We start from the raw sequence: 25,649 nt of genomic DNA on the forward strand, positions 1-25,649 counted from the left end.
TTTTGGGGAAGCATCATCTCACTACCCTTTCCTGGATAAAATGGCTGTTGCTAGAACAATGTGTGCTTCAGAAAGGTAATCAGAACAGCAGTATCATTGGCAGTGTAAATGTTAATCCAAACTGAAGCATCCTGGAAACTAGCAGACCCTGTCTTGACCTAATGGGCCCTTGTGACCACAGTGTATTGTGTATAGCATGACACAAACAATCTAAAACAGTCCTTTCACTGTGATCTCCTCTGTATTGACTCAGTTCTCCTCATGCATCAGTTTCCTTCCTATTATAATACAGTCATTGTATTCCTCTTAGCATGATGTAAGGCCTCTGTTGTCCGGGGCCTGATGAGCACTGCCTTGTGACTCATGTACTGTAGTATTTTACGTGCAAACAAACACCAGACCACATTCCCACTATTTGCTCTGTGATCTCAAAGACATGGAAATTGGGGGTCACAAGCTCAGTGAGAGAGACAGTCAAGCCAGATGCTCAAATGTTGTGTTACTACTGGTCTTCTTGCTTGTATCAAATAGGTTACTGTAAATTAGATAAAACAGTGGCCATAGCTTTTGAGTTCATATTTCACTTTGTGTTATGATACTGATAGTCTTGATGATCATGTTCTCTGACTGTGAGCAGTGAATTTGAGTTATTTCCAGAATTTGAATTTGATTTTACTTCCCAGAAAAGAGGGCAGAAACCACCCGTTTGACTATTAGGGAGACCTTAGGAGTACATATTTAGCAGTTGGAGCAAGCAAGGGCACGTTAGTTGTCCTATGAAAACGAAGCTATTTATTAAGGCTTGCTTTTTGTCTGAAGGTTTCTGTTTTTTTTTTTTTTTTTTTTTTAAAGTCTCTGCGTTTTCATGGTTCACAATGTATGTGTTAATTAGGGCAGAGTGTATGGCAGAGCAAGAGAGAGTGGGAGATTTGTCAATAAAAAGCTCCCAGAAGCTATGAGTGGCTGATGGGCTGCTCTCCTGTAAATCATGAGGGGACTCCCATGCTGCTGCTCTGAGCCCTGCTCTGACTCCCATGCTGCTGCTCTGAGCCCACAGCTGAGGCTAATTCATTTATACGAGCTGCTCCTGAGATGGGAGTCTGGAGCCAGACTGAGCTAAAGGAGGGGATGCCAGTGGAGCAGGGAGCACCTTAAAAACAGGAAGCCTGTCTGCTGTTAGTTTCCGGTTTATTTACAGTATGTGTTTGTGTTCTTGAACAGTGTTTGTCTACAGTATGTGCTTTTGCAGATGCATATGATTTGTATGATATAGGGTTGTGATATGAGTATTTTAGTATGTATGTTAACTTTGTGCTGTATCTGTCACACTACCGTGTGTATTTGTTTTCTCTCTTAGATCTTACCCTGGTGTCTGTGGTTCCTCTCACAGGAGTAAAGGTGGAGTCTGCAGTGCTGGGCGAGTGTGCGTTCGGGGTGGCGGCTGAGGGCCCTGGTCGGGGCCTGCTGCTCTTCCCAGAGATCTGCACCATGGAGCTGCAGCTGCTGGCCACCGGCTCCCCAGACCTAGAGGTGCTGAGCCACGTGTTCCACAGCCTGCTGGGGGCAGTCAGCTTAAACCCCCGCAATGCCGCCTTGCTCTACGACCAGGTCAGGCTCTGCCCCACCCTACCCCTACGACCACATTGTCAGTTACCCTAGTCATCCACCAACACTAATGCTACCACTCCTCTACCTTTCATAGGGCGGAGTCAAAACCATCTTGGTTGGCTTTCAGAACATCCTCAGCCAATCAGACTCCTGCTTTGAAGGTTGGTCTTTGTTGTATAGCATATTCTGTCATAGGATACATGTATCACACAACCCTGTTTGTTAGGCATGCACTCTTTACTGCTGGTGGAAGTGGTCAGTTGACAGGGGCACCCTTCTGACAAGGAAAGTTATGGCATTTAAGTGTTTTTGCATGCTGTGTACTTGTGTGTGCGCAAGTGAGTGAGTGTGTTTGCCCGTTCTTGATTGGTTCATGCAGACTGCCAGACTGTGCTTGTGGAACTGCTGGTTGCCATGGTGAGCCAGAGGATCACAGCAGAGGAACTGGCCCTATTGATTCGTCTCTTCCTGGAGAAGAGCCCCCCTACTGTAAGTAACCACCGGCAGATTCATTTTCAATTCCATTAATTCAGTGTTTTGAAACTCCAATTCAATTCCAAAGCTTTTATTTACAGTTGAGTTAAGATAAATACAGAAAAAGTTAAATGTATTAAAACATTATTGAAAATGAATGTCTTTTCAAAATGAATCAATTCACTTCCGGAACTGATGGAATTTTAAAGGAATACGCCCCGACCCTGACCCCTACGATATATACTGCTTCCTGGAAATGCTTGTAGTGTCCACACATATTTCAAATGTATCTCAATCAGATCAAGGCTCTATGCTGGGATACTCAAGTTGCAAATCTCAGTAATGATCAGGTCTCATCTCAACTTCCTATTCTGGGTCTGCCTAGTCTGTCAGGACTTGTTAACACACAATACACTCATATATAATTAGCACCAATGTGCTTGGAATGAACGCAATGAAACCACTTATTACCACACAGCTGTTGTTAATTGATACCTGGCAGCTGGCTCAAACAAACTCTGTTTCCTAGAACTAAGTAGTTGTCCCCTAGGGTAACTTGGGTTTATTTGTAACTACGTGGTCACAGGATGATGCATGTCCCCATTTTTCAATATCCTCTACCTTTTGTTTGATGATAGGGTATGAATCACCATTGTGGGTCAGGTGTCAACCCAGTATTATGCGTGGTGGCTTTTCGACAATGTTTGTTTGCTTTTTGTGGTTACTCTCTTTGCTGTGGTTCTGGCCTGTTGAGCCCTATCTGTAATGTTTACCTCTATGTATGGTGTGTCTCAGGGTAACCATAGGTTTGATCCAGACCATCTCTGAATGGATTGTCAAGTGTGCTTTTAACACGGCAGTGGTAATGAGGGCCCCTAGAGAGCGCTTCTGGCTGTGACATTAGTACACACACACACACACACACACACACCACTACCCATGGGTCTCCTTCACATCTCCCAAAAGGTCTCCATGGCAGACTTTTAATGCTGATTCTTAGACAGTAGACATGCATTGGCACCATGAGTGCCTCAAGTGTAGGCAACATCTATTGAAGTGTTATCAGTAATTTTTGTCCTATGCAATTTGACTTCCTCCCTCCCCCTGTGTTCATACTCCAGGAGATCTTACTGAAGGGCATCCTCCAGATCGTGGAAGCCAACATGGACATGGAGCCTCTACACTTCCTGTCCTTTCCCATGGTCCTTGGATCATCCCCGCCAGGAGGGACATCCCCAGGTTCCAGGCAGAACGGGGTGGCTGGGGGCAAAGGCGTGGGGCTTCTTTGGAGGGGCAAACTATCAACTGGGCGCAGGGAGGGGGATGGAGAGGTGCGACCAGGCCACCTGCACACTTCCCCCTGGCATGTTGCCCCCCTCCACCTGCCCCTAGTAGGACAGAACTGTTGGCCCCACATGGCCAGCGGCTTCAGTGCCTCTGTATGGCTGAGGGTCGCAGAGCCTGAGGAAGGAGAAAACTATTTAGAGAGGGGTAAGAGACTGCACCAAAGAACACATTTTACTTGTTTTATCCTCTTTCAAATGTGTGCAGATATGTAAAATGCTTGGGCATCAAGTATGAAGATAAAGAGAGGTGCTCATCAGAGAACGTGGTATATGTATATAGGTATAGGTACAGTGCCTTCAGAAAGTATTCAGACCCTCCACTTTTTCCACATTTTGTTGTGTTATAGACTCAATTTAAAATGGTTTAAATTAAAAGAATTTGCCATCAATCCACACACAATACCCCAGAATGACAAAACGAAAACAGGTTTTTAGAAATTTCACTAAATGTATTAAACTTGAAATACCTCATGTACATAAGTATTCAGACCCTTTGCTATGACACTCTTAAAATTAGCTAAAATGCATTAATGTCATCAACAAATCACTCAATAACTTGAATTGAGTCCATCTTAATGCAAGGATAATAGTTAATGTAATTCTGGAATAATCAGATATTTTTTTAAATTAATATCTTTGTTTTTATAGGGTCTCTGATTTGCATAGGAATCAATTACACACTGTGTAAATTAGGATGTCACTATCAACTCAGCAAATTTCATAATTTTCTCTTGATCCTGACAAACATTCCCATAACTTGATGCAGCTACCACTATTCTTCACATGAGAGATGGTGCGGAAACTGCATTGCATGTGCTGGATTTGCACCAAACTTAATGCTTTATAGTAAAACCAAATAAACACATTTCCAGCCACTTTCTTTTGCAAACACAGTTATGGATATGAGAGAGATTATTTTCCATTAAGAGATTATTTTTGGCCACTTGGTTATAGACCAATTTTGTAGAGTGACTGAGATAATGTTGTCCCATTGACTGCTTTTTCCTCTCCACCATTCAACTTTTTCTTTTTTCTTTTTTTTCCAACAATGTTTGTGTGTAATGACAACCTGATCCACACAGTGTGTAATTGATTCCTATGCAAATCAGAGACCCTATAAAAACAAAGATACTGTATATTAACTCCAAAATGACATGAACTATTATCCTTGATTTAAGATGGACTCAATTCAACTTATTGAGTGATTTGTTGATGACATTTTTGCATTTTAGCGTGTCACAGCAAAGGGTCTGAATACTTGTGTACATGAGGTATTCCTGTCTTTACATTTTAATGCATTTAATGACATTTCTAAACCTGTTTTTGCTTTGTCATTCTGGGGTATTGTGGGCAAATTATTTTAATTTAATCCATTCTTATAACACAAGTCTATAACACAACAAAATGTGGAAAAAGTGAAGGGGTCTGAATACTTTCCAAAGGCACTATATATGTATATGTATTTCTGCACATATTTACTGTATTTGCGTTTCATTTCCCCTCACTGTTTATCTGTGCTCCAGAAGAGGGGAAGGCCCCTACAGTGGAGCCCCATCATGGCACCCCCCAAGCTGGGCAGCGAGTTGTAGATGAGGGCCTTATGCACGTTTTCTCCATGGGCTCTAAGGCCTTGATGCTTCAGGTGTGGGCTGACCTCTCCACAGGATCATTCACATTCAGGTGAGGCACAGATTAGGTGACTGCGATTTTAAAACAGCACCTTTAAATTTGCTTCCACTAAAGGTGTGCTTAGCAGCACAAAGTTTAGTGGACATGGATGCTATGTTGGCAATTTTGTGCAGCAAGTGTAGCTGGTCTTGGGCAATGAGCGGTGGGATAATTGAATATTGAGATGAACTTCATTGTCCTCGTCATCACAGAGGAGCGTTAATTTTTGATAAATAAAATAACTATGTCTATAGTTTTAGACAACAAATTTAATCATGAGCTGAAGTGCCTGTGCTGTCAAACCACTCTGGCAGCAATAAGCTTACAGTGGCACCTAATTCAACTTGTGAATCTGCATAATCTGTAGAACGGTATTGACCTATCCTGACTTTTCTCATGTTTTTAACATTTGCATCAGCTAAATTAATATTCTCCATTATTGCTTGTGACTCCCAGTAATAACCATGATTCTGCCACTTTGGGTTAGTCTTACTTTTCTTCAGAGAACTGGAATTTGACAACTCAGGATGATTCAGATAATATTTTCAGTTTTTTGCATAAAGGCTCTCCAACCATATTTTCTCAGTAGTTATGCATATTTTCCTATAATCTACAATGTTTAAAATATACTCCTTTTAGATTTTATATCTTGTCAAAGACATTCACGGTTGCATGATTTCAATATTGTGTGGTAGTAATTGGCACAGAGATTGGAGGCGATAGATGCCGGTAACATTGGGCATTTGATGTTTTAGGGAATATAGCCTTAGGAATTTAGTAATGCAAAAAGGAAAACACTCGGCCTACTTCCACATATTTATAGAGGATTTACTGTATCCTGAAGTAGTCTGAGGGATTATCGCTGACCACTGCTGTGCCCGTTTGCCTATTATTAATAATTCACCTGAATTGAATAATTGGCTAATTTTCCCACTCCCCTTGACAAGTCCTCCGAACACTCGCCATCTACTGCTCCGCTTTGTTGTTGCAAAATTTGTATTGGTCAGATTAGAGGTGACACAAAAATATCAAAACGATCTTTGCACCTGTTTTTTGCACTGCCACGTTTTAGCAGAAGCACATTGGAGCCCACAGTCTGATAAACTAAAATGCACATAGTTAGACTTAGCCTGATTTACTTTCATTTTGATTAGCTGAATCTGTACTGTATGTGCTCGTAGGTATGTTTTAACAACTTTGAATCAACTGTGGTTTCAGGATTTGCATCGATCCTAATGATGAGATGAAGGCAGGACTGCTGGCCCAGGCAGAGTCTGCTGAGGGGTTGGTCAAACCAGGCCAGTGGCAACACCTAGGTCTGACCTACACCCAGCAGCCAGAGGGCAAGAAGAACATCCACGGCTGCGTAATGCTCTGGGTTTGTGGAGTCAGGTAGGGGCTCTCTCACACCACTCCACTGATATGACATTGAGGCCTCTTACTTGAGAGATCCACATTTTGGTTCTGTATGTACTTATTTTGAAAGATTTATTCAACATTTGGGTGCAAGTGTAAGGGCTTTCTAATATTTAGTTCCTCTTATGGTACGAAAGCTAATCATTTGACCCTGTTTGACTTGAGCTAAAACGCATTTGTTCCTTCTGTGTGGTTTCACCTCTACAGGAAGTGTAAAGTGTCTCTGGACTACACTCTGCCAAGGAAGTCCAGCCTGTCGTCAGACAGCAATAAGACCTTCAGTATGCTGGGCCACTGCATGCACTCCTCAGAAGAGCTGTCCAAGCAGGGAGGACGCTGGGATATGGGCAGTGTACTCCTCTTTAACGGTAGGAATCCCATGTCCTGATTGGAATCATGCCCAAAGCTCTCTGTGTCTTTCCCTCCTAGTCTTTTTCAACCTCCGTATTCTCTGTACCTCTCTGTTACATGCTCACCATCGGTCTCTCTCTGTGGTCTATTGTTTGCCAATATGGCCTCAATGTTGCTCTCTACTGGTAAATGTATGACCCTGCTTTCTGGCTGAGGTTTAGTTATTTAGTCTCAAATAATAAAATAACTGTACATTTGATTCAGATTTATATATGCTACCCACAATTCCTACTCCCTTTTTACTGTATTCTACTGTGTGTTGTTGTTGCTGCTGTTGTCTCCTCAAGCTATGCTGTTTTGTATGGTGGCCCTGATTCTAGTAGTTGTGTTGATGTTGTTCAAGGTTGTTGTGCGTGCAATAGATTCTCTGCATTCTCTGGCCTGGGGGATGCTGCCTACAGAACGGCCCTCTTGTTGCCTCTAATTGGCCATGAATGGCCTGTGTCCAGGCATTCCCAACCTGTGAAACTGTCAGATGTCATTATACAAGCCTGAGCCCCTCAACTCCCAGTGTTGCTCCTATTGCTGTGTCCTTATGTATTTAATGAGTATAATATTATTATGATATTAAGTACCACATCAAATTATATTCAGTTTACATGTGGACACAATGGCTGTATATCAGAATGCTGTTTTCATTAATACTGAAAGTGTGAGATTGAGTCTCATTGTGTGTGTGTGTGTGTGTGTGTTGTGTGTGATATGTCAGGCTCCAGAATTGGCTCAGAGGAGGCTTTCTACCTATACGCCAGTGGGCCTGACCTCACCTCCATCATACCCTGCAAGTACGGCAAGCCCAGTGGGATATTCTCCAAGTATGTTACCCAGGAGGGCCTGAGTTGTGAGCAGGTCCGTGAGCTTCTGATGAAGAATAAGGATGTGGACACTGCAGCACTCATTGTAAGTCTGTCAACTTCTCAGCTCACCTTAGTCACTAATGAAATCATGAATTGTTTATTCATTTATTTTGTTATTTTCTTTAGCAGTGACAGTCTTATTACTGCCATCACAGTCTTGAGATGGATAGCTGTTATTTTCTCCTTAGAGCATTTTATCCAATGGCTTAGTGTCATTCTATTAAATATGTTCTGTTTATATCTACAGTACACCTACCTAAAAGCCTGTCACTGTAAAGGGGTTTTGTAAGAATTCTTTAGATTTGTACTGTATGTTTATTGACCTGCATGTGTCTATGCTTCCACAGGAGAGCTTGGCAGTGGTTTATGCCCCTAGCAGTCCCAGGGTCTATACCATCTATGAGCCTGTTATCAGACTAAAGGGCCAGGCCAAGACTGTGGTGTCCCAGCGGCCCTTCAGCTCTAAGGAGGTGCAGAGTTCTGCGCTGGAGCCCCACTCTCTCCGGAACCTTCTCCCATGTGAACCTCAGGGCCTGCAGAGCGTTTTACACAAAATCGGAGGCACTGGGAACTTTGTTTTCCTCTTTGCCCGGGTATGACGTACAATATTGTGTGACATGGTGGCTGCACTGATTCAGATTTTGTGCATCCCTTCACTGTGGGAACATTGTCACTCACCTCTTTCAGCATTTGAACTTTTAATGATTAAAGTTATAACATACAATTTCTCAGTTATTATTAGACTTTTAGGAAATACGTTTTCAGGTATTTTTTAGAACTGTCATGTGTTTTCTACTTCAAGAAAAATTAACAAGACAGATGGCACAGTGTTCTTATTCAGTCAGTCTCCTTCCCCTTCTTGTCTCTGGTGTCCAGGCGGTGGAGCTGAGTGACTGTGAGCAGACTCAAGCCCTGGCTCTGCAGGTGCTGTTGTCTTTGGCTAAATTCAACCAGCACCGCGTCCACGAGATAGACTGTTACCATGGCTACTCCATGATTCACCAGGTTCTCATTAAATCCAAGTGCATTGTGGGATACCACATACTAAAGGTGAGTCTAACCCTTTTGTGACCACTAGCATGATGAGCAATTATAGTTCAGCACCTATCTTCCTGTTGATTCTGTGAATATCCATAGATTGGTGTTGTCATCTGTGTCTTCAGTGCCCCTGGAACTTGATATCCATTGAGTAGTACAGTATCATCTCCAGGGCATTGGTGCTAATGCAAGGCAGCATATTGATCCTGTAACCTAACCCATGTCTGTAATTGAGCTGCGTGATGAAATCGATGCTGTCTGTCTGGAGTGGAATAAACAGTGAGCTCCTGTACAGAGACAGGAGTACTCTGATTTCATCTTCTGAATGGTTTCTCATATGACACAGACTTGTATTTCTTGAGCTCGTCACACACACACACACACAGTATGGCTGAATAGCCAAATTTAGATTTCTTGTGGAATAACATTGTAAAAAAAAAAAGATGTTGTGTACCAACACTGGCTTGTTTGAATGTAATTAATCTACAGTACCCAATGCTTTAGATTAAGTTACCCTTTGTAAAGGGTTTATAAATGGTTTATAATTAGTTAATCACTTATAACCATTTTATTACTTGTAAATCATGAATTTAGTTTGATATTCACTTGGTGCCTGCAAAATAGGGTGTTTTCTTTGTAAATGCACTTATAAATGCTTCGAAAACTAACCCTAGTGTGAAATCAAATTAAAAAAAAAAAAAAATCAAATCATTGAAATTATTTGCAATGGTTGCACAGTTGGGAAATTGTATTTGCTACTTTTTACACTGGGACACTATGTACAGGTCACTCTGTATGTTACAGCATATAGGTTATCTAGTTACAGTTCAGCATGACTAGCATTTAAACCAATTATAGGGAAGTACTCTAATCTTGAAGTGAAAATAACTCCTATTTTGAAGGACTTTCAGAAAACATAACAAACTTGGATCAAATGATATGTAATGTTTACAAATGGTTGGTAGGCTCTGGCCAGCTGCTGCCTTGGAAAAAAAAATGAAAAAGGCAAATCACATAGCGCTAGCAACTTACTTCAAAGGTGATGCTACTAACTAGCTCCTAGCTAGCAAGCTGGCTATTTTCTCGTTTTTTATGCTGCCATGACTGGCTAACGTAGAGCTACCTAGCTAGCTCCACACCAGTGTGGCTTTGTGTTAGCTTGAAACAGCTGTTCATTGAACTACTGATGGTACACAGTTAGCAATACCAGACTCCAAAGATAAATTCAAAGTCTAGAATAACCAGAAACACTTGTCAAGCCAATTTTCCAATATTTTCGGTGCCCTGAAATAGGGGGACTATGTATAGAAAGGGTTGTAATTTCTAAAATTCTAAATTCTAAATTTCAAAAAACAATAATCTGAAAAAACATTGAATTAAAGCTGAGAATCTTTACTTTAACCTCATAGTAATGGTTCTTATTTCAAATCCAAACTGAGCTAAAATAAGTTATTATGGGGGGCACTGTATTCTAAACATACTTCATCTAATATATTTTTATTGTTTTTTATGATTTTTTCACAATATTCTGCAAATGTTATTGTTCAAAGCTCTTGTTGAGATGGTTTACTCATGGCCCAAGACAACTAAGATATCGTGTCTACTAGCCAAAACTGAGTTTTTAATTGATCCCGTTAAAGTTGAAGGACCAGGTTACCTAACATTGCATACTATCTTTCAGGGAAATTTGTCGAAATGAAAAAAAGTATAGGATTATGAATCTTGCAAATATACTAAAGTGCACATTTAAAGATATGACAAAGTAGTTTTTGTAAGCATATTAATGTACAATTTAAGGTATATTCAATTCTAGTTTACTTTTAGTATATATAGTAAATCACAAATGTAAGTGTATGAAATTAAAGTATACTTTGAGTAAGTACACAGAAGTACAAAGTCAGTACAAATTTTGTGTACTTTAAGTATGAATATATTTTAAGCATATTATTTATACATTTATTTCTATCTATTTTCATTGAATCACAATGTTCTTTGTATATTTGATGTGTTGTTTTTTTTAACACTGTATTTGAGCAATGTAGTCTTGTTGTCTTGCCTTAATGGTGACCTGAGTGTTCAGTCCTGGTGGTGATGCTGAGGCCTACGGTATGTGTCTCTCTCTGCAGACTCTACTGGATGGGTGCTGCAGTGGGCCCATTCTAACTCTGGGAGAAGATGGACAGTTTCGCCTGGACACTGAGTCTACTGCTGTGATTCAGGACATCAGGCTTCTCTCTGAGGTTCTGCTGGACTGGAAGATCTGGGCAAAGGCTCAGGTAAACACAACACACACAGGCCTTTGCAAACAAATACACACTCCAACGCTGCTCTCGCAAACTTCTGGTCAAACACACATGCCCAGCAATGATTTAGTTAATGTGTGTCATTATTAACCTGCTTAGCATCATTGTTAGATGTGTATTATTCACTCTCCATGTCTCTTTACTGTGTGTATTATGTCTCTCTCAGTGTGGAGTGTGGGAGACCCTGCTGGCTGCATTAGAGATCCTCATCAGGGTGCATCACCCTCAGCAGGTGTTCAACATCCGCCAGTTCCTCAAAGCCCAGGTGGTGCATCGCTTCCTGCTCACCTGTCAAGTGCTACAGGTAAGGACTTGCATATACTTTACAGTTGTTAATAGACAGTCAGGTCCTAATGGAAGCAATTCCCTAACAGCAGTATGTGTTATATTCCCCAGGAGCATCGGGACGAGCATCTAACCGCCATCCCGCAGGAAGTCTGTCTGTCGTTTGTCAAAATCATCCAGGAAGTGCTGGGTTCCCCTCCGGACCTGGACCTTCTCAAGCTGGTCTACAACTTCTTGCTGGCTGTCCACCCGCCCACAAACACTTACGTCTGCCACACTCCCACCAGCTTCTACTTCTCTCTACACATAGGTGAATTATCTCTCTTAGAGATGGCATAGTTTGAATTGCAGGTTCAATTGGATGATAAAATGTGTGTTTAGTGTTTTGTGCCTGTGTCCTTCAGATGGTAAGCTCTACCAGGAGAAGGTCCAGTCCATCATGTACCTGAGACACTCCAACAGTGGAGGCAAGTCTGCCAGCAGCTCCGTGGTCTCCCTCTCCCCCACTGTCTTCTCTGAAGGTACTGTATTCCATAGCAGGCCTACAGGCTTGCTAGTCCGCTAATCTAGACAGACGGGTTATGTGTGTAATATGTAATGATGGCATTAAGGAGGTCAGTGGTGCTTTAAATAGAAAGTCCTCACTGTCCAGCACCGACAATATATTTAATAGCCTCATTGTTATGGTTCCTTGGGAATTACACCAGATCTGTATTTAAAGTTCAGAACGCTATCACTGGGAAAAGATCCTGCAAGATTCACTTCACGTGTTGTTCCTTTGAGTGTCAAGTGTCCAGCTTGGAAGTCAGTCATCTGTACTGAGGTTATGCTTTTGTTTTACAGGACAACTTCATGTTGCCTCTCCTGAACATGGGGGTGATGATCATTCTTTGCGCCCCCCAAGTCTGGCCTCCTCACCATACTCCTCCCCCATGCTGACCCCACGGCTTGGACATGGGAGCTCCAGTGAGGCGGGAGAGGGCGACGGGCCTTTCCTGGTTACTCAGCATGCTTTGGGCAGCACAGAAACACTCAAGAGGGGCGGAGCAGGGGATGAGCAGCTCCTCAGCAGCTGTGAGTCAGCAAAGACTATCTGTGACTCTCGAGACCTGGAGGAGGTAGAAGGCCCACGCCTCCCCTCTATCAGTGTAGAGGAGGAGCGGGATGAGGCGACGGAAGTGGACAGCCTGGCAGAGGGGAGTGTGGGTGTTGCAGAGTCAGAAGACCGCTTTGACTGGGCCAGTGATGAGGCCCCGCGCCGCCCTGACAGTCTCAAAGGCATCCAGTCCTTCCAGAGGAGCGCGAGCAACCTGGCTAGCCTTGGCCTCGCCTTCCCAGCTCAGAACGGCTCCCTGGCCATCGGCCGCTGGCCCAGCGTGGCCGACCGAGGCACCCTACCTGAGGACTGGGAGAGCTACACCTACTCCCCTGGATATGAGAGGACCTACAGCAAGACAGACTCTACCAATGACAGGTACTCTACATATTACTCTACCTACACAGGCTCTCCCAGAACTTCCTCACATCTGTTCTGTACCATCCACTACTACCTAGTGTTATAAGACAGACAGCACACACCAATCACGCATAATTCTCACCTTCTCCCCTTTGCCTCAATTATGGGCTATGTAACACAGGCTTCATGGTACATCCAAATACTTTGCGTAAGTGAATGAATGACATACAGCACAAATATTAATCGCTAACCGTAACTGTCAAGTGCTCGTGTGAATTAACAACAATCTGGTCATAGTCCTCTTGTCTAAATGTCTGGCCTTACTACAGTCGTACCCTTCCATGATGTCATACTACGGTTGGCAAAGGTCTTTCATAAGTCACATCAAGAGAGTCTTTGTTCCATTTTATAATGGTTTATACACTGTAATTGATCATGATAAATGTTCTCTCTCAAACCATCTATGGAAATTAATTTCCATTGAATTGACAGCATCTATTCACCCCCCCAGTGTGTCTGAAAAGTGTCATTAAGCTCTCTTTGATAAGTTCAAATGCAGTTCTCCAATGAAGTAGATTTGCTAATTATATCCATCTTCAGCCCTCATCTTTGTGCCCATGTGCATCAAATAACCCCAGCGATCTGCAGTTCACATGTCTCTCTCAGCTTTCATCTACAAATCTCTCAGCTTTCATCTACAAAATTAGATGTATCTAATGATGTGTATTGAGATTGCATAAGGCTTCAATGTTTCAAGCTTTCTCTATTCCACTGTAGCCAGCTTCATTTTCGGTGCCTATTTGAATAGTGTCTCTTTAATGATATAACACATTTTGTGTTCACACAGGCTAGCTGTGATGAGTGTGCACACAATTAGCATATGTCCTTCTCACACTGACGATCTTAATCCACTAGAGATGCAGTAAAATACCAATATACTCCCTATGAAAAAACAGAACCACAAGTAATCCCTCATCGCTTGTTCGAAGTGAAAATGTTTCACCTTCCTTGATGAAGGAGCGGTCAGGGGACTTTATCACATGGTGTTATCCGTTGTGTTTGTATAACCCAGATCTTGTACAGAGGACTGCCTTGTCCTGATCTGTTGTGGGCTCTATGACCTGCTGAGAGGGGTTCTCCTGCTGCTGCCAGACCTCATGCTGGAGGAGGTGATGGATAAGCTCATCCAACCGGAGGCCCTCATTGTCCTGGTCAACCACTCCTCTCCCCTCATCCAGCAAGGGGTCATGAAGGTCAATGCTCCGCCCTCTTCTACCACACTTCAACACAGAAATAATATGCTTCCACATTAGATGCCAGCCCTCTGAATCCATTAGGCTCTTCCCTCCCTTACAGTGGTTTTCGCTCTCCACCTCTCTCCCAGCTGCTAGATGCCTACTTCAGCCGAGCCTTTAAGGAGCAGAAGGAGAAGTTCCTGAAGAACCATGGCTTCTCGTTGCTGGCCAACCAACTCTACCTGCACCAGGGAACCCAGGGGCTGCTTGAGTGCTTCCTGGAGATGCTGTTTGGACGCCCCGTTGGCCTGGAGGAAGAGTATGTAGTGTACCGAGAGAGAGAGAGGGCCAATCATACTGCCTCACCTCTAGTCCATGTTAGTGTCTGTGTAGCTTTGTGTTGATGGATTGTGTTTCTTTCTTGTATTATTTCAGTCTGGACCTGGAGGATATGGAGAACATCTCTCCCTTCAGGAAGCGCTGCATCATCCCTGTGCTTGGCTTAATTGAGAACTCCTTGTATGAGAACTCATTGGTGCACAACATACTGTGCATGCTGCTGCAGCTGCTCAATGCCTGTCCTAAGCTGGCTGACATCCTGCTGGACCACGGGCTTCTCTATGTGCTCTTCAACACTCTCTCTACCCTCAATGGCATGGAGAACGGGTGAGTAGGCGTGAGTGCAGAGAGGACAGTGTTTTGTTGATTTCATTGAGTCAAATCTGTTGACTGATATTGTGAATTTTACCCTCTCTCTTTGTTCCATCTCTGGTCTCTCTCCTTAGTATTCCACTAAATGACTACAAACTGCTGGTGTGTGACATCCAGCAGCTGCTTGTGGCGGTGACCATCCACTCCTGCAGCTCTTCGGGGTCCCAGTATTTCCGCATCATCGAGGACCTCATCACATTGTTGGGCTTCATGCAGACTAGCAAGATGCGCCGCACGCAGGGTAGGCATGTGATGAGTTGGAAATAAAAACACTGAAGAATAGAGGACGGGTTAAGAATACGACTTTAGACGGTTGTGGACATGATGAAGCAAAATCTCTACACAAGTGGTCACATGACCAACTAACACAAGTTAACATTACATTATATCTGACTCCAAAAGATATTTCATGGTTAATAAGGATCGATAATGATTTGCTCATCCCTTTGTGACAGACACTCTCATATCAGATCCGAGATTCAGCTCTGTGATAACCTGGTTACGATTATGTTGTGCTGTTTCAACAGAACCTTTATCTAGCGCACAACATCACATTAATGCACATAGGTGGAATGAGAATAGAGTATCAACAAATTAACCAACTTAACAGTTTTAAAGAAACATGACTTATAACCATACATTTAACGCTATGTGTGTCAAGGACAACACAGGAGAATAGTGCCCGTCACGGGCCTAACCCAAAACTCAAAGAAAGTCCTTGTTCTTAATACCATCCCAACAATAAGACATAGGTGTGAGACAAAGGAATTGACGGCAGGCTAGGCGCGATTTCTTCAGGATGTCCGCCAGGCAAGCTAATTCATGTGGTGGGAGTTACACAAGCAACTCAGCCAGGATTCTGGTCTTATACAGAGGGCCAGGCAAAACACATCTATGGTGTCTATGTGAGAGATGGTTGGTTAAATAAGTGCTGCTTTCTCTAATGTCATTATATCAATGATGATAATTATCTCACTTTATGATTCTGTCTATTCAGACCAACTGGGCAGGTACATTGCAGGCAGCCCCAAACACCCTGCATTTCCCAATGTTCTGCATTGGCTAGACATGGATGTATTGAACCACTATAGAGCATATCTCTGACTAAATCCTTCTTTCCCTTTGTAGAGATGGCAGTGGCTCTGCAGTTCCGTGTCCTCCAATCAGCAATTGAGTTCATAAAGACTACAGCCAATCAGGACCCCCAGAAGCTTAGCAGCTCAGTCCATTTACCTACCTCTCCACATCATGCAATCTATCAGAAAAGGAAGAGCATTGCAGGTGAGTGATAAGATGAGAAGATCATTACTCCATGGGGAAATGTAGGGCTTGGGTACGGGCAGTGTTTGGGTACGGGCAGTGTTTGGGTACGGGCAGTGTTTGCTTATCAGATGTTTCATGGTGTTGAATAACATTACATGCAATGTTTTTGTGATATCTTTATGACCATGCAAAGCCAGTGTGTCAAAACTACTCAGCCTTTGTCAGAATTTCACATCAAACTGAACAGCTCACCTGTGTATTTCCATTACTCCCAACCCTCCCCAAAGGTTCCATTGCCATGAAAGACTCCATTATCCCCCGCATCCCCCGGCAGCACTACTGCTCCTACGGCCAGATCCCCATGCCCCCCCCTTTCAGCTTCCTCTCCCAAGACTCACCCCTCCCCTCCCCCACCGGAACACCATCCTATGTTTTGCCCTCTGACTCAGGTAGCTGGGACACCCCTCAGAGGAGGAGAATATTCCCAGGCCTGGGACATGTTTCCTCCTTTGCAGTGAACTCACTCCTAACCAGTCCTGTCTGTTTCATCCAGAAATTATTAGGGTTAACTTGCCCAGTACACTCATAGGTTACTGGTGCCTTTGTGTGTTAGTTTTCACCTAACCTGTTTGAAGAGTTAATTTAATAATCATTTTGTTATCATGATTTGTGTTTTTACCTTCTAACTTATGGCAATAATAATTAATTTCATTTACACAGAGAAACCAATCCCTGTTCTGATCTTTTAACACAGAGATGTTGGCATTCCATGGAAACATATTTTTAAAGTTCAGTAAACCACTTGTCTTGCTTCGCCTGTATGAGCATGTGATGAGCATGTGTGGTTTTTAATGACAAACATTAACCTCATCTATACCCTCACATTTGATTGCCTTTGGACTCAAATGTAATATTGTGTGTGTGTGTGTGTGTGTGTGTGTGTGTGTGTGTGTGTGTGTGTGTGTGTGTGTGCATGTCATATATTCCTAAGGCCGGAGGCGGTTCTCTCTGGCCCAGTCTGACTCTCTGCTGACACGGATGCGCTCAGTGGCAAGTGATGAACTGAACCAGATGATGCAGCGGCGGATGAGCCAGGAGAACCCCATCCGTGCAAGTGAGACAGAGTTTGTACAGCGGCTGCAGAGACTAGTGGTCCTTGCCGTCAACAGACTCATCTACCATGGTAAATATAACTGCTAGAACATCTCCTCTGAGGTCAGTACAGTATTTAATGTGTGTTCCCCCTCTGGTTTCAGACGTCAGCCAGGACTTCTATGACCTCCTGAATATCCCAGACTCCCCAGACCACCTGTTATCTACACCTGACCCATGTGAACAGGCCCCAGAGGAGAACGGCTCAACTCCTGCCCCTCCTTCGCCCATCCCCTTCCCCCTCCCCCCAGCCAACATGAAGAGCTTTCAGAAGGACATCCTCAAGCTCATGATGGAGGGGATCAAATTAAGCCTGGTTAGTGTTTGAGAGTTACAGTAGAATGGCCATTTAATTTGACAAATATCATTTGTCATGTCATTTGCAGTTTTAAAAGGAATGATCTATTATTCTTTATTAAAATGATAGTGAATAATGTGGAGTTGTGGAGTTACAGCTTGTTAAAGACCCCAGTGAATGAAACAGTGTGATTGTGGGTTGTGTTCCTCAGGGCAGCACAGGTCGGGGTGGCGCCCCCCGTCAGCAGTGGAGACGGATCCTGTGGTCGTGCAGAGACACGTTCAGGGTGCAGATAGGCAGACTGCTGGTCCACACCATGAGCCCTACACTACCCCTGTCTGACAGGAAAGAGGCGCTAGAGTTTGTGTTTGATCTTGGCAGTCACACAGATATCCTCAGGGAGAGCCTCAGCCCCGGACTAGAGGTGAGAGAGAGAGGGCACTGCTGGGGTCGGACCCTTCTGTTAAATTAACTGTTTTAGTTTTGAAGTGTCAGTGCTTTGTCTTTCATCGTGTTGAACTAACAATGAGCGCTGATGTTTAAGGCCAACAGTAGGATTTGTTTGATTGTTTTTTTATTCATGCGATTATATGTCTGATGTTGAAGGAATTTTGATATCCTCTTTTTACCTGATTGACACTTGCGCTCATCTATACTGCACATACAGAAATGTATGCCTCATCTGTTGAGGGAGCGGGGGGGAGTGGGTGCGAGTGAGAGCACATCCTTTTGTGTTTGGCATTTTCACACATACAGTGGAGTTTTCAGACAGCTGCCAGGCCTTGGCTCTGAAATATCCCAGAGAGACGTCTTCATGCTGTTCATCAGCCCCCTCGCGTTGCCATGGCAGCGTTCTTTCACTCTGGCTCTCCTCTGTAAACTGAGGCCTCTGTTCTCCTACAGGGGTTTACTGTAGGTCCACTGGGTAGATGGGCCTCGTCTCCTATCCATCATAGTTTCTGGCTCTGCTCAAATACAACTAACTTACTAATCATTGTGTTCTCTCTTCTTTCCCCCTCAGCACGGTCCAAAGCTGGCCCTCTACCTATATGAGTTGCTGCACGACCACAAGGACAGCCTCACCAAAGAGGAGCAGACTGGTTTGGGTGGATTTATGACTTCTCTTAAGCTGTGTGGCCACCGTTGCATCCCCCCAAATGCACCCCACAAACCTGACCTCCTCAAGGCCATCAAAGAGGTAACCTCAACTATTCTCAATACTAAACCCCTGAGCTCTGTCTACACTCTATCCTGATCTGTCAAGATCCACTCTGTCAACTTACTTTGATTACTGGAAGCCTCAGTCTTTAGAAAACCCTTTGTTTTGGTCTGTTTTGCTCTCAGATAGCAGCATAGGAACATAAGGTGCCTGGGGCAATAGTCTGTGTTGACACAGTTAATTCATGTCCTCTTTCACTCATGCAGGAACAGTTCAAATACCAAGCAGAGGAAAAAACTAGCAAATTGGCATGGGAAAAGAAAATGGCCAACACCCAGAGAAGGTGAGAGATAATTGTTTGACTCCATTGTTTGACTGTCGTTAGTCAGTGCCCCCCACCCCCCATTTAATTGGTAATTGCTGCTTCTTTAATCCTGATGCATTGTCTGAACATCATGTCTCTTAAAATGTTCCACCCAGTCTTATTCAGAGGCTGGATGGGAAATCAAAGGACATCTCAAAGATTGCAGCAGACATCACACAGAATGTGTCATTACGGCAAGGTATGGAGAGGAAGAAGGTGATCCAGCACATCAGAGGCCTCTATAAGATCGACCTGAGTGCCAGCCGTCACTGGCAGGAACTAGTACAACAACTCACACATGACCGGTGAGCAAGGGGGGCATCGCACAGATTTACAGTACACCTATACACACTGAGAATCATACACAATGGTATGTACACCTAGAAAATATTGTTCTTTATTGATTTGGTGTGTGTGTGTGTGTGTGTGTGTGTGTTTTAGTGCGGTGTGGTACGACCAGACATCGTACCCCACCTCCTGGCAGCTGGACCCCACAGAGGGGCCGAACCGCGAGCGCCGGAGGCTACAGAGGTGCTTCCTCACCATTCCCAACAAGTACTTGCTCAAAGATCGACGCAAACCAGAAGGTAAGACCTAATGACTTCTAGTGGCTTTAGAACACACTCTAGGGGCAAAGTTTTATCCAGGTCACCGATATTGACTGTGCCTCACTGATCTTCTCTATTTATCTATCTGTGTTTGCACAGACACAGTGAGGCCACCGCTGTCATTCCTTTTTGAAGATAAGACTCACTCCTCCTTCTCCTCAACGGTGAAGGACAAGGCCACCAGCGAGCCCATCAGGTAGGGCTTCTGTCTGCAGGTCCACAGGCCCTGACAACACTCCTTACCATAGTGTGAGAATGATAATCATCTACAGTAGTGTTTTGTGCTTTGTGATGTCATATCTGTGTGTATACAGTATGTTCATGCCAATGTATGTATCTTTGCTTGCAGGTTCACCAGACGTTGCATCAGTGTAGCTCCATCCAGAGAGACAGGAGGGGAGCTGCTCCTGGGTGAGACAATGTTCACCCCCATCATCCCTCTGAACAATGACATCTCGACAATAACAATAGACAATATTGCAATACCTCTTATTTTTAGGCGTTGGTTTATACTCATTGAGACTGCATATGGCTACAGTACATTCTGTTAATAATGTGCACTCACCCTTTTGTGTGTCTACAGGGAAGTCTGGGATGTACTTTGTGGAGGATAATGCAGCTGATGCTCATGACAACCAGGTAAGCCTGTGGAGTATCTCAATTACCTTCTTTACACCGGCACCTCCAGTGGGATGGTGGTGTACTAGTGTTCCTGCTCAGAAGCTGATGCGTTTATGTGTTGTAACAGAGCATTCATGGTGAGACAGAGGCAGCTTCTTTCTCCTGGACTTATGAGGAGATTAAAGAGGTCCACAAGCGCTGGTGGCAACTCAGAGACAACGCTGTGGAGATATTCCTGACCAACGGCAGAACACTGCTGCTGGCCTTCGACACTACCAAGGCAAGGCGGATGACCTGTGTTTCACAGTACTCTTTAAAGGAGCATTACGTTTGCTTGTGCCTTAATCACTCAGCTCAAGTCCAACATTTCTTCCTCCTCTGTGTAGTTCCGTGACGATGTCTATCACAACATCCTGACCTCTGACCTCCCCAACCTGCTGGAGTATGGCAACATCACAGCACTCACACACCTTTGGGGCTCGGGCCAGATCTCCAACTTTGAGTACCTCACACACCTCAACAAGCACTCCGGGCGCTCCTTCAATGACCTCATGCAGTACCCTGTGTTCCCCTTCATCCTCCGTGATTACACCAGTGAAACCCTGGATCTGCAGGACAATGCCATCTATAGGTCAGTGTGTTATAACCTTGCTGCAGCCCTCTAGACACATGGAATAGGGGATGAAAGGGCTTGAAATTGAGTAGGTTGTAGGTCTGTCCATGAATATAGGCAACACAATTCTTACAATGCTTTTGCTCTGTGAACTCCCAGCAATGCCCACCAGCTCACTGACCTTGACGAGACATTTTCCAATATGCTTTACATGAGACAGAATACACAGCACAATCTGCAGATAAAGGAAATAGTTTTTCTTCCATGCTCTATTAATCAGCTTGACTTTGACTTTGAGAAGCAATACTAATTACTAAGTCACATCTCATGAACAGAGTATACTGCTTTTGTTTACGCCTGAGGCCTCTTTGATTGTCATGATAAATTAGGTCAGACTTGGTTAATATGAGAACAGGCCGTTTATAGTTTTTCTAGGAATCATTGTTTTCTATCTTTTTGTCTCTCAGGAATTTAAATAAACCCATTGCAGTGCAGTCCAAAGAGAAGGAGGATCGTTATGTGGACAATTACAAGGTATGGCACAATGCTGCTTTTGTGCGCACGTGAGTGCGCCCCTGTTTGACCAGTGTTGTTCTTCTTGTAGTACTTGGAGGAGGAGTATAGGAAAGGGGCTCGTGACGATGACCCCATGCCCCCTGTCCAGCCCTATCATTACGGCTCCCACTACTCCAACAGTGGCACCGTGCTTCACTTCCTGGTCAGGATGCCTCCCTTCACCAAGATGTTCTTGGCCTACCAGGGTAAGCCTACATACCAGCCCAGTCAGAGGCAAATACTCCTGTTCAATTACAGGACACTGAACTGAAGAGGAAAATAACACATCTGCAACCAGCACAATGTGTCGTGTTGCTCTTTACGGGGAGCCTTGCATAAGGGTAATGGTCATATTGATAACACTGTCTTGTACAGTATGTGTAGTAGAGCTTCTACTTCCGGTGTAAATTACTGAAAACCATCATTTAGCCTCCAAAAACTCTTAGAAAGGAGCACCACCCGCATAATGTTGATCTCAACTGTAACTGTCTGATTCATTACAGTGGAAGTCCTGCGTCATCAAAGGGTGTTTCTCTTTTATGCCTCTCTCTCTTCCACTCTACGTTTTTCCCTCTGTCTGACCCACCATCTCCTCTCCCTTCCCCTTTCCTCTTCCTACATGTCTGTCTACCTCTATTCCTTTGAAGTCTCACATCTTTTGTATATGTTTGAAATTGTAAGCAGCTTATCATAAGGCCATAAAAGGGAATCTTCTCATTCAAAAAGACAATGCTTTAATGTGCCTCTGTTTTGCCTTCATTAGACCAGAGCTTTGATATCCCAGACCGCACCTTCCACTCCATGAACACCACATGGCGCCTCTCCTCCTACGAGTCCATGACCGACGTCAAGGAGCTCATCCCTGAGTTCTTTTATCTACCCGAGTTCCTGGTCAACCGAGAGGGTAGGAAACCATCTCTCCATAACTCTCTATTTGCGTTCTCCCTGCCCTGCTTTCTTTCCTTGTCCAGGAAATATAATTTGAGAAATGATTTGCTGTCCTCAACATGTCTTCTCTGTATAGGCTTTGACTTTGGAGTGCGTCAGAACAGCGAGCGGGTCAACCACGTGAATCTGCCCCCCTGGGCCCGGAACGACCCACGTCTCTTCATCCTGATCCACAGACAGGCACTGGAGTCTGACCAGGTGTCCCAGTTCCTGTGCCAGTGGATTGACCTGGTGTTTGGGCTCAAGCAGAAGGGCAAGGCTGCTGTACAGGCCATCAACGTTTTTCACCCTGCTGTGAGTGTCTGCTATAGTTCGGTGCATCGGTATCAGGCTGATATTGGCCTAAAATGCAGGATCTGGAATCAGAGAGAGGATGTTTTGTTACCGATCCGATGCCAAGACGCAAACTGTCTAAAAACTTGCCAAACACATGCGCTGTCGACAGCTGCACAGCTGAGATGACACACGAGTGCTGTGACAACAGTAACAACAATGGCTGTCTCCAGTCCTGTCACTATCCTCATACGGTATCTTTTTGTCTGCAGGTAACTGAATAGGAATCTGATTTGAGACAGGTTCAAAGGTAGTGGTTACATCATACGTGTTTGCGCTTCACTGACAGAAAAAACGTGATTCTTGTTGCTAGGCTACCAGATACAACGTGTTAACTGGCAAGCTAGCAAGCAACGATTAGCGATTATGCTAACATGAATTTCGTAGGCAAATCTATACAAACAAGAGTAACAGAGTCGTTTTTTTATCAGATCGGTGTCGGCCAATACTCAGTACACAAAATTGGTATCTGCAAAAGTGGTAACGGTGCATCCCAAGCTATAGTACACATCTAGACAAGACACATACCATTGTAGTTACTGTTTTGGCATGTGTAGATTCATCAAAGTAAATGCACTCTTATGTCTTCATTCGTATCAGATAGGAAATAGCTCCCTCTCAGTACATAACGGCCATGCACAGGAAAACTGATGAAGAGGTGATAGTGAATAGTGATGAATATCCCTTTAACATCCACGGCCGTCGCACTATCCTCAGACCTATTTTGGCATGGATGTGTCTGCGGTGGAGGACCCAGTGCAGCGGCGAGCCCTGGAAACCATGATCAAGACCTACGGCCAGACGCCCAGACAGCTGTTCAGTGCCTCCCACATCAACAGGGCTGGGCCCAGGCTCATCATGGAGGGAGAGCTGCCTGCAGCCATGGGCCTCCTGGTGCAGCTGGCCTTCCGGGAGACCAGGGAGCAGGCCAAGGAGATAGTCTACCCGGTGCGTGATACTGTGGGGAAATGCACTTGTCTTCACTGTGTCTCTATAGTAATATGGGGCTTTGTTTGTACAGTGCTTTTGAAAACTTAACCCTCTCCTCTCCCCCCACTGCCTCACTCACAGAGTCCGTTACCCTGGATAAAGGGTCTGAAGTGGGGTGAGTATGTGGGTTCCCCCAGCTCACCGGACCCTGTGGTGTGCTTCAGCCAGCCTCATGGGGAGCGCTTTGGCTCCCTGCTCGCCCTACCAACACGAGCCATCTGTGGCCTGTCACGCAAGTTCTGCCTCATGATGATCTACAGCAAGGAGCAAGGTGAGAGCTCACAAGACACCATAACGACTGACACAAACACAAGGACTACTGACCAGAGGCAAAGACACAGTCTAGTGACAGATCTCACACTTTCTCCCTTTGTAGGTGTGAGGAGCATGCACAGCACAGATATCCAATGGTCTGCCATCTTGAGCTGGGGCTATGTGGACAACATGCTCCGACTGAAAAGCAAACAGAGTGAACCACCCATCAACTTCATCCAGTGCTCTCCACTTCACCAGGTAAACTTTGGCATGACCCTGTCTCTCACTCTCTCTGACAGATCTGTACAGCTTATCTTTTAGCATGTCCTGCTTTGTGATTAAAGATAAAGAAATAGGAGACTCCACAGCACCCTCTAGTGCACAGAACAAGTCTCACCTCTCCCTCTAGCAGCATCAGTATTGCTCAACTTACCAATGAAGACTCTCCTATCAGCTGTGCTAAGTTATTCTCTCTCTCTCTCTCTCTCTCTCTAGGTGACCAGCTGTGCCTGGGTGCCCGATGGTTGCCAGCTGTTCACGGGCAGTAAGTGTGGAGTCATAACCGCCTACAGCAACCGCTTCACCAGTACCACGGTGGGTTTCCATGGCAACGCCCTCCCCCTACCCCCCTCCAACCTTCCGCCTCCACATCAACACCCACCTACCTTCCATTATCTCTCCCCCAAGACCGCCACAGCGCACAAACGCTTTGGGCCTTTCTGTGGCAGCTTCATTAGTCATATCACTGTTGCCCTAGAAACACGGAGCCCACAGGTGGGATGGGTCTGGGTGTTCTGTCATTAGAAAGGCTTTCAGTCTTTTACTGGTTACCTCAATTGAGTCTGAGTGCTGCCTAGACTGGGCTCTCTCTGCTTCTGCAGGAAGCCTCAATGGCCATTGATAATGTGATTCACACCTTCACACTGTCTCCTAATGTTACTCATCATGTTGGATGCTTTCAAAAGGTTTGTATGAAATTCTAAAAACCCCATTCAAATGGTTAGGGATGTGATATTTCTGGCATAAACGGCACATGACATGTCTGCTCCATTATTTATCTACCATGACAAGTGGTAACTAACTAATCGTATTCATACAGCCCCGCATTTATATCTAAGGATGATGAATATGATTTTCTAGCGGGTTTAATTGAAACATAAATAGCTGCACCCTATTGCCCCTGGTCTGTGTGCTGTAGCCGACTGAAATGGAGGTAGAGTCGCAGGTTCATCTGTACGGACACACAGCTGAGGTCACCAGCCTGTTTGTCTGCAAGCCTTACAGCATCCTCATCAGTGTCAGCCAAGATGGTACCTGCATCCTGTGGGACCTCAACAGGTGTGTGTGTGTGTGTGTGCGTATTATGTTTGTCAATATCATTGTTTCCCATATCTCAAATTTATCAACATTTATTGAAGTGATGTCCAGTATTGGTGAACTGTTGTTTTTCTTGGTAGGTTGTGTTATGTGCAGAGTCTCTCCGGTCACAAAAGCCCAGTGACTGCAGTGTCTGCTAGTGAGACGACAGGTGACATCGCCACAGTGTGTGACTCAGGTGAGACTCCCCCTTCATTAGCGGCTCTGTCTCTGTCTATGCTTGATGCCTTATTGCTGAGATGACTCATCCAGCTGCAGTTAAAAACATTTTCACTTATGTGTAATATTCTGTCTGAGTCTAGGAT

The 25,649-nt window shown here is 44.4% G+C and overlaps 1 protein-coding gene across 1 annotated transcript in view; it reads left to right on the forward strand.

Moving 5' to 3' along the window:
* The window catches only part of lyst (lysosomal trafficking regulator), a 61,862-nt gene that overhangs the window by 33,209 nt on the left and 3,004 nt on the right, over positions 1–25,649 (forward strand). The window contains exons 9-51 of the mRNA XM_083694841.1: positions 1,391–1,608; positions 1,703–1,769; positions 1,988–2,097; positions 3,204–3,573; positions 4,952–5,108; positions 6,315–6,488; positions 6,720–6,880; positions 7,633–7,823; positions 8,128–8,373; positions 8,657–8,830; positions 10,945–11,094; positions 11,288–11,425; positions 11,518–11,716; positions 11,811–11,927; positions 12,250–12,880; positions 13,935–14,115; positions 14,247–14,416; positions 14,533–14,763; positions 14,883–15,049; positions 15,937–16,089; positions 16,359–16,520; positions 17,063–17,254; positions 17,328–17,539; positions 17,733–17,945; positions 18,543–18,719; positions 18,947–19,023; positions 19,161–19,349; positions 19,486–19,631; positions 19,752–19,848; positions 20,002–20,063; positions 20,236–20,291; positions 20,401–20,553; positions 20,660–20,904; positions 21,354–21,420; positions 21,491–21,647; positions 22,205–22,345; positions 22,466–22,683; positions 23,440–23,670; positions 23,794–23,983; positions 24,089–24,225; positions 24,463–24,561; positions 25,166–25,305; positions 25,425–25,522. Coding sequence (XP_083550967.1) covers positions 1,391–1,608; positions 1,703–1,769; positions 1,988–2,097; positions 3,204–3,573; positions 4,952–5,108; positions 6,315–6,488; positions 6,720–6,880; positions 7,633–7,823; positions 8,128–8,373; positions 8,657–8,830; positions 10,945–11,094; positions 11,288–11,425; positions 11,518–11,716; positions 11,811–11,927; positions 12,250–12,880; positions 13,935–14,115; positions 14,247–14,416; positions 14,533–14,763; positions 14,883–15,049; positions 15,937–16,089; positions 16,359–16,520; positions 17,063–17,254; positions 17,328–17,539; positions 17,733–17,945; positions 18,543–18,719; positions 18,947–19,023; positions 19,161–19,349; positions 19,486–19,631; positions 19,752–19,848; positions 20,002–20,063; positions 20,236–20,291; positions 20,401–20,553; positions 20,660–20,904; positions 21,354–21,420; positions 21,491–21,647; positions 22,205–22,345; positions 22,466–22,683; positions 23,440–23,670; positions 23,794–23,983; positions 24,089–24,225; positions 24,463–24,561; positions 25,166–25,305; positions 25,425–25,522 — 7,464 coding nt within the window. The remainder of the gene's footprint in view (positions 1–1,390; positions 1,609–1,702; positions 1,770–1,987; positions 2,098–3,203; positions 3,574–4,951; positions 5,109–6,314; positions 6,489–6,719; positions 6,881–7,632; positions 7,824–8,127; positions 8,374–8,656; positions 8,831–10,944; positions 11,095–11,287; positions 11,426–11,517; positions 11,717–11,810; positions 11,928–12,249; positions 12,881–13,934; positions 14,116–14,246; positions 14,417–14,532; positions 14,764–14,882; positions 15,050–15,936; positions 16,090–16,358; positions 16,521–17,062; positions 17,255–17,327; positions 17,540–17,732; positions 17,946–18,542; positions 18,720–18,946; positions 19,024–19,160; positions 19,350–19,485; positions 19,632–19,751; positions 19,849–20,001; positions 20,064–20,235; positions 20,292–20,400; positions 20,554–20,659; positions 20,905–21,353; positions 21,421–21,490; positions 21,648–22,204; positions 22,346–22,465; positions 22,684–23,439; positions 23,671–23,793; positions 23,984–24,088; positions 24,226–24,462; positions 24,562–25,165; positions 25,306–25,424; positions 25,523–25,649) is intronic.

Source organism: Argentina silus, assembly GCF_951799395.1.
Source record: "Argentina silus genome assembly, chromosome: X".
Taxonomy (NCBI): domain Eukaryota; kingdom Metazoa; phylum Chordata; class Actinopteri; order Argentiniformes; family Argentinidae; genus Argentina; species Argentina silus.